The sequence below is a fragment of the Podarcis tiliguerta genome, assembly GCF_965153285.1.
Source record: "Podarcis tiliguerta genome assembly, chromosome: 3".
Lineage (NCBI taxonomy): Eukaryota > Metazoa > Chordata > Lepidosauria > Squamata > Lacertidae > Podarcis > Podarcis tiliguerta.
The window spans coordinates 91,881,935-91,894,460 of NC_139536.1; the positions used below are offsets into that span (position 1 = coordinate 91,881,935).

The following is a 12,526-nucleotide window of genomic DNA, read 5'->3' on the forward strand; positions in this document are numbered from 1 at the left end:
AATCAGATCCTGCAGGGCCCTGGTCTCATGAGGCAGAGCGTTCCACCAGGCCGGAGCCAGAGTTGAAAAGGCCCTGGCTCTGGTTGAAGCCAATCTAACTTCCTTAGGGCCTGGGACCACTAGGGTGTTGTTATTTATGGACCTTGAGGCTCTCCGTGGGGCATACCAGGAGAGGCGGTCCCGTAGGTACAAGGGTCCTAGGCCGTGAAGGGCTTTAAAGGTCAAAAGCAGCACCTTGAACCTGACCCTGTACTCCACCGGGAGCCAGTGTAGCTTGAAAAGCTTTGGGTGAATATGCTCCCATGGCAGAGACTCCATGAGGAGCCTCGCTTCAGCATTCTGTACCTGCTGGAGTTTCTGGGACAGCATCAAGGGCAGCCCCGCGTAGAGTGAATTACAGTAGTTAAGCCTGGAGATGACCGTCGCATGGATCACTGTGGCCAGGTCAGGGCGGGAAAGGTAAGGGACCAACTGCTTGATGCAGCAAAGGTGGAAAAATGTCGCCTTGGCTGTTGCTGTAACTTGTGCCCCCATGGAAAGGGAGGCGTCAAGGATTACACCCAAACTCTTAACAGAAGGCAATGGCACTAATTGGGCCCCCGCAAGAGAAGGGAGTTGGTCCCTCATCCCCATGCCATCCCGACCTAGCCATAGGACCTCTGTCTTCAAAGAATTTAGTTTCAATCAGCTCCCACGAAACCATCCAGCCACAGCTTCCAAGCATCTGGCCAGTGTGTTCGGGGCCGAGTCGGTGTGGCCATCCATCAACAGATAGAGCTGAGTGTCATCAGCATATTGGTGACAGCCCAGCCCAAAGCTCCAGATAATCTGGGCAAGGAGGCGCATAAAGATGTTAAAAAGCATCGGGGAGAAAATTGCGCCCTGCGGCACTCCACACACCAAGGAGTGGCGCGACGACATTTCCCTCCCTAGTGCCACCCTCTGTCCCCGACCAGAGATAAAAGAGCACAACCAGTTACGGGCTATGCCCTGTATCCCCATGTCTGCGAGGCGGTGGTCCAGAAGATCATGATCAACCATGTCAAAGGCTGCTGACAAATGTAAAAGGATCAGCAGTCCTGACCCGCCTCGATCCAGCTGTCTATGGAGATCATCAGTTAGGGCAACCAGAGCCGTCTCCGTCCCAAAACCAGGACGGAAACCGGACTGAAATGGATCTAATGCCAATGTTTCTTCCAGAAACCTACCAAGCTGTTCAGCAACCGCTCTCTCAATTACCTTACCCAGGTATTGAAGATTTGAAACTGGGCGGTAATTGGATAGGTCCGGATGTAAGCTACTAGTGATGTAAGCTCGAGATATGTATGATAAAATGAAATGAAATATGAAAAACTCAATAAAAATCATAAACATCATTAACCAACGCAGGCCGCTCCGTTCATAGTGTGCACGTTTGAGCTCTGTATTGGAAACGTCCCAGGCTTTTCTCCTAGCTTTTGGGGGTCTTTGTGGGGTCCTCGTTTCCGTTTCCCTATACCCGCGAATGTGAGCTGATGAAAGTTTATTCCAAAACATATCTGCGAAAGCGCCGTGGTTTTCCTTACGAGACCAATGCGGCTGTCCCTTCATTATTATTATTATTATTAGCCCTCTGGCTGCGTCGCCCCAGCAATCGAGAATGCCCAGGGGAAGGGTCAGCTTCACTTTCCCTTCGCGTCAGTTTCCATTCCGTTTTCTGGATCCGATTCTTGCTCCGCTTGGCAAAGAAGCGCCTGCACACACCCGCCCCCTTTCCTCAGCTCCCGCCTAATCAGGACATGCAAAACGCTCCCGGCCAAAGTTCAGGTTCGTTTCTCCCTCTGCAGGAGCGGCTGGTGATGAAGCGAACCTGCTTTTAAAAAGAAGCCCAACGAAAAGTTGCAGAAAGCAACTCGTCCCCCCGGAGCAAAGGCACTATAGAGAGAGCGCGCATGCGCCGCTTGGCGGAAACCGCCCCCACTCCTCCTCGATCACTTTCGCGTCCCTGCCTGTTGCGCGCCCCGCTCGGTAAGTTTCGATTCTCTGCGGCGAAGCGATGATGCGACGGGGCGCCCTCGCTCTGCTGGTGCCGCTCAGATGCCGCTCCGCCATGGCGACGCCTCCTGATCGACGCTTCGTGGTGGAACTCGCGAGCTCGGAGCTGGTCCATTTCTCCCTGAGCGACGACGACAACAACAACCACCGTGCGCCTCCCCGGTGCTTCCTGCCCCGTCCGGGGAGATGCTACTCCTTCTGCCTCCCGGCGGCGGGGAGCCCCCGGGAGCGGGTCCGGGCTGCCCGGCTGCACCGGCTTCTGCAGCGGAGGCTGAGCCAGGAGCAGCCCTTCGGGGCCGGGAGCGCAGCGCTGGCGCTCCTCTCCTACAGCCCCAGCCGCGAGGCTGCGCTGGAGAGAGGCTTCCTGGTGCAGGACGAGCGGCGGGCGCCCGAGATCGAGCGCTCCCTCGAAGAGCTGCTTCGCCACCTGCTGCCGGCGCCGGTCCACCTTGCGGTATACGAGGTGGCGGAAGGCGGCGAGGTGCGCTGCGCACTGTGGCGCCTTGACGGGGCGGCGCAGGGCAGGCAGCTGGTGCGCAGGGCGCGCGTGGTCGCCGAGGAGGAGCCGGCGCTGCATCCTGCCGGCGCGCACCTCCTGGACGACGCCGTGTTCCGCTCTCGGGAAGCTGCCCGGAGGGTCCTGGAGGAGGTGAGTGTTGCTTTTCATGTGCATCTCTTGCTTGTTGCTGTTGTTTAGTCGTTTCGTCGTGTCTGACTCTGCGTGACCCCATGGACCAGAGCACGCCAGGCACTCCTGTCTTCCACTGCCTCCCGCAGCTTGGTCAAACTCATGCTGGTAGCTTCGAGAACACCAGCCAACCATCTCGTCCTCTGTCGTCCTCTTCTCCTTGTGCCCTCCATCTTTGCCAGCACCAGGGTCTTTTCCAGGGAGTCTTCTCTTCTCATGAGCTGGCTAAAGTATTGGAGCCTCAGCTTCAATCGATCTGTCCTTCCAGTGAGCACTCAGGGCTGATTTCCTTCAGAATGGGTAGGTTTGATCTTCTTGCAGTCCATGGGACTCTCAAGAGTCTCCTCCAGCACCATAATTCAAAAGCATCAATTCTTCGGTGATCAGCCTTCTTTATGGTCTCTTGCTTAGGCGAATGAAATAACTCCCAGGATTGGCAGAATAGGCAGCCTTCACCATCAAGCTGTTACAATAAATGCCACAATTTTTAACAACAAAAAAGAGGTTCCTGTTATTTCCCCCCATGAAAGGGGTACAAGGCAGCTTACAGCTAAAAACAGCTGAAAAGCGTAAAAAGAAACCAATCATATTTTTTTTTAAAAAAAGATTTAATAAAATTGAACCCCCCTCTCTTTCTGTATTGAAAACGTACAATCACAACAAAAGCAGCATGGCACCACCTCCCTTGTTAAAAGCAGTCAGTTCCAAAATGCCTGTTGGAACAAGGTCTTCTTCACTTGCTGGAAAAGTATAGAATCAAAGAGGCACCCCGAGGGTCATCTAGTCCAACCCCCTGCAATGGAGGAATACTTTTGCCCAACATGAGGCTCAAACCCACAACCCTGAGATTATTAAGAGTCTCATGCTTTACTGAGGGAGCTATCCAGCAGCTGCTATAGTAGCATTTTTTCTTCCCTATCTGTTACCTTGAATGCCCAAATGAATCTCTCTCTGCACTGTCCCTGTTTCAGGGAATTCAAACATATCTTGGCCTCCCAGCAAGGGGACTGGGCAGGCTGTCATTGGGACATTCCAAAGAACCCCAGGAAACAAACGCTATGGAGTCGCCCCATCGCTATCTCCCAGAGCTCTCACAAGCTTTTGTGACAAACCTTTAAATGCTCCCCCATAGACATTGCTGAGGCTTCAGTCCCCAAGTTATTGATAAGCAACTGCTTCTTTAGTAAATACATGCTTTCCTTACAGTGCACTTCTCTCATTCCTGAGGCCAAAGCAGTCCTTGATTTGGTGGATCAGTGCCCTCAGCATCCAAAGAAGGGCAATTTCCCGGTGATAGTTATCGAGGGTCTGGATGCAACAGGTAAGAGTTTAAGGGAAAACTCAAAAGGCGTGAATAAACCTGTGAGCTCTGCAACAGAATGTTGCAGTGAGAAGGGATTCGGGGCTTCAGCTGCTCCACCCAGGTCTCTGTCCATCCCCAACAGTCAACTTTCAGTGGCCACTGAGCACATTTGGTCTTCATTGGACGGTTCTTGGGGCTCCCCCTTGATAGGGCTGCTCCAAGAAGGTTGGGTCTCTCTGGTGATGATGCTAAACCTGCAATCCTATTCACATACTCAGGATGACCCTAATTCGTCAGGCGTGGGAGAAGAGCAGCAAGAGCACAGGCCACCAAACATGTCTCGAGGGTGAAGGAAGGAATCAGAGTAGGGTGGAAGACAACTGGTGTCTCCATCTCACCAAAAGAACCATCAGTGTCAGGAAGGAGGGAAAAACAGGCTGTTAAATTCACTCAGGCACATTTACATTGTGTGCCTCCTGCACGAGAAGTTCTGGAGGGTGGCAACACAGGAATGGGCCTTTTCTGCAGTGGTTCCCCATCTGTAGAGGTAAAAAGGTCAAGGTCAAGGGCCTTGGACGGTTAAGTCCAGTCAAAGGCGAGTGTGGGGTTGCGGCACTCATCTCGCTTTCAGGCTGAGAGAGCCTGTGTTTGTCCACAGATAGCTTTCTGGGTCATGTGGCCAGCATGACTAAACTGCCTCTGGCACAACAGAACATTGTGACAAGTGCCAGAGTGCATGGAAACACAGTTTACCTTCCCGCTGCACTGGTACCTATTTATCTACTTGAACTGGCATGCTTTCAAACTGCTAGGTTGACAGGAGCTGGGACAGAGCAAGGGGAGCTCTCTCCGTCGCAGGGATTCGAACCGCCAACCTTTTGATTGGCAAGCCCAAGAGGCTCAGTGGTTTAGGCCACAGCGCCACCCACGTCCCTTTGCCATCTGTGGAATGCTTTCCCCAGGGAAGGTCACCTGGCATCTTCTTTACATATTCTTAGGCACCACGCAAAAACGTTTCTCTCCAACCAGGCATTCTGTGGGTTTTTTAATGTGTCTGTGGGAGGGGACTTATCGGTTGGTTTTGTTTTATTATGTATTTTGTGTCCCCATTTTGTATTTTTATGTTGTGAACCACCCTGGAATCTTTGGATAAAGGGTGGTATACAAATTTAATCAATCAATCAATCAAACAAACAAACAAACAAATAAATAAAACATTACATCCTGCAATTTCTGGCTTAACAGTATGCATTTTTAAAAAGTACTTATGCAGATGCTACAACATTCAAGAGGCTTTCAGCGGATGCTTTTGTCTCTGTTGAACTTCTTAGATCAACTCTTGCACTGTGCCGTGAATAAAGGACATGCTCTTCCTTGTGTCATATATAGGCAAAACAACATTGACGCAAGCTGTGAAGGATTCGCTGAATGCTGTTCTCTTGAGATCTCCTCCGCCTAGTGTCAGCCAGTGGAGAAAGATATTTGATGATGAACCAACGCTCATACGGAGGGCATTTTATGCTCTGACCAACTACATCCTTGCTTCCGAAATAGCGAAAGCATCATCTAAGTCACCAGTGATCGTAGACAGGTTGGTAAAAATATTGCACATTATCAAAAAGAATTTGGGAGCCCTTTTCCTGTCTGTATATACTGTATTTTTCACACTATAAGATGGACCAGACATCTTATGGAGTGAAAAATAAAGTAATTACATTATCTGTTTCCTGTATGGGGCCACTATTGGCATTACTTTTGCCCTACTTGCCATTGCTCTGCTTTAGAGTCTTAGAAAGCAAAAGCATGTATAATATAACCAGCCAATCAAAACAAGTGGTGATTGTTAACAGGCCTGAATCCAGAGAACTTGTTGCTTGTACTCAAGGAAGACTGAATGTGTGTTTGTCCAACAGCAGCTACCCTTTCCAGGATTCTCTGGAGGAAGCCATGACTGTCAAAGTGGTACAGACGTATTTTAAATGCACATAGCATAGATGTGACCAGAGTCACCATCCCTTAAACCAGGGGTGGCCAACTCACAAAAGACTGCGATCTATTTTCAGAATTAAAATCTGACAATGATCTAACCCTGCTTTTTGGGGGTTCAGGGCAAAGTTGTTGAGCTTTTTAAAGGGAGGATGAAAGCCCCATTTCTTAGGAGGGAAGTTCTGTTTCTGGGAGGGTTAAAGGGGCAAGGGTCTAAGGAAAAAAGCTGCTCACAATAATATCGCTTTTAATGAAAACAGCCACAGGGAGAAAGCTCCGTCTTCCCTTCCACTGATCAGACAATAATGGAGGGCAGGGCAAGAAGGCGGGGCAGGAGTCAGTTTCAACGCCTTTGAGGAAAGGGAGCCACAGATCGACCCGCGATCTACCAAAACCTCGCAGGGATCTACCAGTAGATCACGATCGACCTGTTGGACATCCTTGCAGGCTTAAACTAACCTACCTCACACATGGTTCTTGTGAGGCTAGCCCTTCGTTTAGACTGCTTTAAATGCCTCTTGAGAAGAGATGTAGTCCAAAATGAGAATGAAGGCCACATAACGGATTTTAGTTAGATGCAGAGTCGCCTATTTGCACAGCTCATTCTATGCACCTAGTGTTGAATTTTCTTGAAACCTTCAAATGCCTCGAGTTTCGCTCACACCCGTAATTTGATAGGTATTGGCACAGCACTGCCGCGTATGCAGTTGCCACCGAAATAAGCGGCAAAGTGCAGAATCTCCCTCCTCTGCATCACGAAGTGTACCACTGGCCCGAAGACCTCCTAAAACCAGATGTTGTTCTACTGCTAACTCTTAGTCCTGAGGAAAGAATCCGGAGACTGAAGGGACGAGGGATGGAGAAAACAGAGGAGGAGACTGAGCTAGAAGCTAATACTTGTTTCCGTCAGAAGTATGTATTAAACCCATAATATTGTTGTAAGCTTGGGCAGAGAATTGGAGCGGATGAACTCAAGGGCCCCTTTCAACTCTTGATTCTAGGATTGTAAGGTACTGCTAAAATGGACAAACCAGTCGGTCAGCTCTATACCGGCATATTGCTTTGTTAGGTCAACAACCTGATGATGTGTTGCCTGGGAACCAAGATGGCTGAAAAAGGTTTAGGTGTTGGTTGAGGAGGAGGGTGTTGGGGGTTTAGGTGTTGGTTGAGGAGGCAAAAGAGAAGAATTGAGCTGGACATTTTTTTAAAGAGTTGTTTTAACTGTGGCTCTCCAGAAGTTGTTGGGCTGCAATTCCCATCAGCCCCAGCCAGTGCGGCAAATATTCAGGGATGATGGGAGTTGTAGTCCAACAACATCTGGAGGTCATAGGTTCCCACTTCATGGCTTAAACCAGGGGTCAGCAAGCTTTTTCAGTAGGGGGCCGGTCCACTGTCCCTCAGACCTTGGGGGGGGGGCAGACTATATTTTTTTTGGGGGGGGGGATGAATGAATTTTTATGCCCCACAAATAACCCAGAGATGCATTTTAAATAAAAGCACACATTCTACTCATGTAAAAACACCAGGCAGACCCCACAAATAACCCAGAGATGCATTTTAAATACAAGGACACTTTCTACTCATATAAAAACACGCTGATTCCCGGACCATCTGCGGGCCAGATTTAGAAGGCGATTGGGCCGGATCTGGCCCCCAGGCCTTAGGTTGCATACCCATGGCTTACACCATGTGGCGTTTTTAAAGACTTGGATAAGGCCACCTGCCCCAGGCGAGATAGCCTGGAGAAGGAGGCAGGCAGGGAAAGATCCTGCTACCCACTTGCTCCTGAACCAGATCACTTGACCCCTCCACCAACATGGCAATGACACCCCCTGCCCATTTTCTGAGCTGTTTTTCACCCTGCTCCCCTCTTCTCTCCACCTTGCCACGCTGTCCCTTAGTTCTCATTAGGAATCCATTTCTTTCAATGTTTTAATTATGGCTGTACTTCAGATGTGTCGTGAAGTCTTTTGACTCCAGTTGGAAAGTGGGATATGCATCTAAAACAGCTCAATATGGGCTACAATCCTAAACAAACTTTCTAGTGTGAAAGGCCTGTTCAGCTTGGTGTGATTCATGTTGGGTAAACACAGGTGGGGTGGTTCTATGGAGCCACCCATTTGATATGAACACTGTTGCTGGAATGGTGTGAGAGTGGCACGGTGAGGTTGGAGCTAAAGAAGCACAGTGGCAGAGCCAATCAGGCATTCCTACTGGTGCACTTTACATGGCTCCGACCGTGCCACCACCCTGGGAGGATAGTACTATAAACAAATCAGTGGATAGCTGAAATCTGTTACAGGAGCAAATCCTAAATATATCGTCTTGGGAGTAGGTTCCTAAGGACTGAACTGGGTAGCACTGCAATGGAAACATTGTGACTGACTTCTATGTGTGGGTTAAATTTGTACTCTTCCTTACTCTTTTCTGACAGAGTTGAAGAATCTTACAGAAGGATGGAGAATCCGACGTGTCAACCAGTTGACGCCAGTCCCTCTAGAGAAGAGGTTCTCAAAGCTGTTCTGCACCTAGTTAAAAACCAGTGTCATTTACCATAATTGGTTGTGAATGTAGTAGTGCCAGGCTGCTTTGGCATAAAAGGGGTTGCCCCCAAACTTCCCAGCAGATAAGTCTTGAGTAGGAGTGTTAACAACTTCATTTTGTCAAAGAGTGAGAAGCATATTGGATTATATGAGACAGATGCCACATTGTCGTGGGTTAGCCAAAAATCCTGTCAATTATAGTTTGCTGATGAGCACCAAGGATTTGTAACAGAAATCTCAGTAGAACCAGAGGCAAATCAGGGGTATATATTTTGTGGGGAGGGATTTGTTGCCCACCCTCTCATTTTCACCTGTATTTAAAATTGGTTTCTTTTCTTTTCCCCTATTATGTTTTTACTGTGATTTTATTGGTGTTAGCCACCCTGAGCCCGGCTCTGGCTGGGGAGGACGGGGTATAAATAAAAATTATTATTATTATTATTATTATTATTATTATTATTATTTCCCCAGTTTTTCAGGGGACTACAAGGTAAGAGCGAGGGCACTGCTTCCTGCTCTTGTGCTGACTTGGCTTTGTGACAATATCACATGGCCAAACCTGATGGGTTACTTAATTTAGCGAACTCATTATGCTGCCTACATGATTCCTCTTTCGCTAGCCCATTTAATAAAAAAATATGGAGCTGGAACTGTGGGTTAGGGAAGACAGCAGTTCTGAAAAGTTGCAATGTGGTACACCAACAAGGTAAAAAGGTGGTGATCAGGAATTACACACACACACCCTTCTGCTTGGAAAATGTTCACAGGCAACAATTTGGCACGATCCTAATTCCTAACTCTCAACAAACTTCAGTTACAATTCTTTGCAGGGAGGCTATGACAATTAAGCCATTATAACACCAATGCGTTTTTGTAGAGTCAATCTGCCCAGTGAGTCATAGTCCATAAAAATGTAAAATGATGTCCTGAGAGCTGATTACTCTGATAATTAGAGATATAATTCTGCACTGGGGGCAGCACGGAATGGCGGATGTGCAAGTCCTTTCGTGCCACACTGCTGCTATTCTGTGGCTAACGAAATAACTCACACCGCTCAACTTCATTTTTCCTTCCTTCCCTTTTTTTTTTTTTGGCACACTCAAGTGGCAGCAAAGAGAGGTGCAGCTCACTGTTTCAAAAAGAGAAATTGGGGAAACAGGAGTATTTCTGCATAGCCTGCTGGGCTGGATTTTGGCTTCAGCAAAAGATCGTAAGGAATATTGTTTAGATCTAAACTTTTAGTTTTGGCCTATATTACCAATGAGGGACGCGGGTGGCGCTGTGGGTTAAACCACAGAGCCTAGGACTTGCTGATCAGAAGGTCGGCGGTTCGAATCCCTGCAACAGGGTGAGCTCCCGTTGCTCGGCCCCTGCTCCTGCCAACCTAGCAGTTCGAAAGCACGTCAAAGTGCAAGTAGATAAATAGGTACCTCTCCGGCAGGAAGGTAAATGGTGTTTCCGTGTGTTGCTCTGGTTCGCCAGAATTGGCTTAGTCATGCTGGCCACATGACCCAGAAGCTCTACGCCGGCTCCCTCAGCCAATAAAGCGAGATGAGCACCGCAACCCCAGAGGCGGTCACGACTGGACCTAATGGTCAGGGGTCCCTTTACCCTTATATTACCAATGATCATTTGAAGTGGCTGATATCTGAACAATTGCAAAGATTCATGTCTCTTCAAGCAAACTATGTAGGAAAGTAATCCAAAACTTTGACTTGTAGTGGGTAGAGCTGAGGGGTCTCTAGCTTTCACTTAAATGAGCCAGTTTACTCTCCCACTTCTTGTGTTTTAATCAGCTGAATTTGTCACTGTCCTGCATTTCAACAGGAGAAGTAATTTATCTTGGATGGATTAAAATGGTCATTTCTCTTGCAAAACTTAGGCTGTGCACCAGTTGTCTATGTGGTTATGCGTGTGCATATAAAATAAACCAGACTACTCATTCAGGGCAGACAGCATGAGAACCTAAGGAGAACTCTGTGTAGTTGGCATCATGACTATTAGTAGTCATTAATAGATGCTTGAAGATGCATTTCCATGAAGAGGAATGTTCATATTTCAAATTGCTTGGTGCTATAAATTGAAAGATAGCCTCAAAATGTCAACCAGAGGATTTTTGCGGTTTTAACGCATATTTCAAGTCACTAAATTTGAAGAGAAAAAAATAAGATTAATACTCTAATGAGTTTTTTTCTTCACTTATCACTTCCCTCTGTGGCCGCCTATCCTCATGCTGTGCCCCCCCCCCCCATTTATGCATTTTCACCTGTGACCCCCTTGGAATATCCTGGGGCCCACCAGGGGGCCATATGGCCCCCGGTTGGGAAACACTGGACTAAAGCATCACCTGTGCATCTAGAGCAGGGGTCAGCAAACTTTTTCAGCACGGGGCCGGTTCAGACCTTTGTTTTTTTTTGGGGGGGGGGTGGACTATATTTTGAAAAAAAATAATGAACGAAATCCTATGCCCCACAAATAACCCAGAGATGCATTTTAAATAAAAGGACACATTCTACTCATGTAAAAACACACTGATTCCTGGACTGTCCGTGGGCTGGATTTTGAAGGCTATTGGGCCGCATCCGGCCCCCGGGTCTTATTTTGCCTACCCATGATCCAGAGCTAACATGATATTTTATTGGACCAAAATCCCATTAACATAGTGCTGTGTCGCCTCCTCAACCAATATTTACAATGGGTCTTTTTAATCCAAAGGACTTGGTTCTGGTCTATAGAAATTAGATTCTTCCTTTTTTGCCTTTTAATATTGGCAAACGGTTTTGTTAGGGGGGAAATTTCATTTTGTTGTTGTTGAGCAGGTATTGCCACTAGAGGGCAGAAAAGAGCTAGGCACAGCATGTCTCAAAAGTCAGGCAACAACAAATGCCTTCTGTCGAGGCAATCATTTCCAGCTTTGCAGGGATAGCGAGCAGAGATAAAGAGTGCTGAAACAGCAGAACGCATTACGCTCAGTCTAGAGCTTCGGGCCATGCCGTAGCTCTCTGGTGGAGCTGCTGTTGATAGATCATGGTCTGGCAGGATTTTGTGAATAAGGGGGAGGGCTTCCCTGGGCGAAATGCTGTAAGGCAGCCTTCGGCAACCTGGTGCCCTCCGGGTTTTGCTAGCACCCATCGTCCCTGGCTGATGGGTGCTGGAATGACTTCACCTGAATGGCACCAGGATGATGAGAAAGGCTGTTTTGGCTCAAAAACACTTTGGCATTCCCAATGAAAAGGTGCCTGCTGCAAGTGATTATTATCCCTAACACGGAAGCCTTTCTTTAGCATCTCAGTTTTGCTGCGGTTTCCGTGTTCTGAAATGAAAACGTTTCGCACGTGTTTCCAAAGCAGGCAAAAAAAAATCTGTTAAATCGTGTGAAAACTAGAAAGTAGCGCTTTTGAAAGGCCAACTTATCTCTTGATCCCCTGCTAGGAGCTCAGCTCTTTTGCTCTTGTTCAAAGGCATTTCGCTAGTTGGGAGTTGCTGAAATGGACAGCCCATCCGAGAAAACAGGTATGCATCGAAAACATAAAACACAGACTATAAAGGAAGGCAGCAAAACTGTTGTCTACTGATACTGACCTTACGGAGGTGAGATAAAGATGTACAATTAGTGAGGTGGTGGTAGTAAGTACAGTGGTGCCCCGCAAGACAAATGCCTTGCAAGACGGAAAACCCGCTAGACGAAAGGGTTTTCCGTTTTGGAGGTGCTTCGCAAAACGAATTTGCTATGGGCTTGCTTCGCAAGACGAAAATGTCTTGCGATTCCGGGGGGGGGGGGGTTCCCTCCCCGCCTTTTCCCCAAGCCCCTAAGCCGCTTAACAGCTGTTCGCTAAGCCGCTGAACAGCTGATCTAAGCCGCTTATCAGCTGATCTAAGCCACTAATAGCCTTTTAGCAGCTAATCCGCTAATCCCTTAAACCTCTAATAGCCGCTAATAGCCTTTTAGCAGCTAATCCGCTAATCCCTTAA

At 48.0% G+C, this 12,526-nt stretch overlaps 1 protein-coding gene across 1 annotated transcript; it reads left to right on the plus strand.

Annotated features, from left to right (window-relative positions):
- Nucleotides 1-1,451: 1,451 nt before the first annotated feature.
- On the plus strand, nucleotides 1,452-8,995 carry CMPK2 (cytidine/uridine monophosphate kinase 2). The gene is made up of 5 exons (XM_083431712.1): nucleotides 1,452-2,683; nucleotides 3,929-4,043; nucleotides 5,415-5,616; nucleotides 6,690-6,923; nucleotides 8,446-8,995. The coding sequence occupies exons 1-5, from the start codon at nucleotides 2,036-2,038 to the stop codon at nucleotides 8,567-8,569; spliced, it is 1,323 nt and encodes a 440-aa protein (XP_083287838.1). The 5' UTR covers nucleotides 1,452-2,035; the 3' UTR covers nucleotides 8,570-8,995.
- Nucleotides 8,996-12,526: the final 3,531 nt, after the last annotated feature.

What these genes read in the sequence shown, in the direction of transcription:
- CMPK2 (XM_083431712.1), top strand. Translation starts at nt 2,036, where the DNA reads ATGATGCGACGGGGCGCCCTCGCTCTGCTGGTGCCGCTCAGATGCCGC. An exon ending in CCCGGAGGGTCCTGGAGGAG is followed by an intron (nt 2,684 to 3,928) that starts GTGAGTGTTGCT and finishes CTTTCCTTACAG; the next exon opens with TGCACTTCTCTCATTCCTGA. An exon ending in AATACTTGTTTCCGTCAGAA is followed by an intron (nt 6,924 to 8,445) that starts GTATGTATTAAA and finishes CTTTTCTGACAG; the next exon opens with AGTTGAAGAATCTTACAGAA.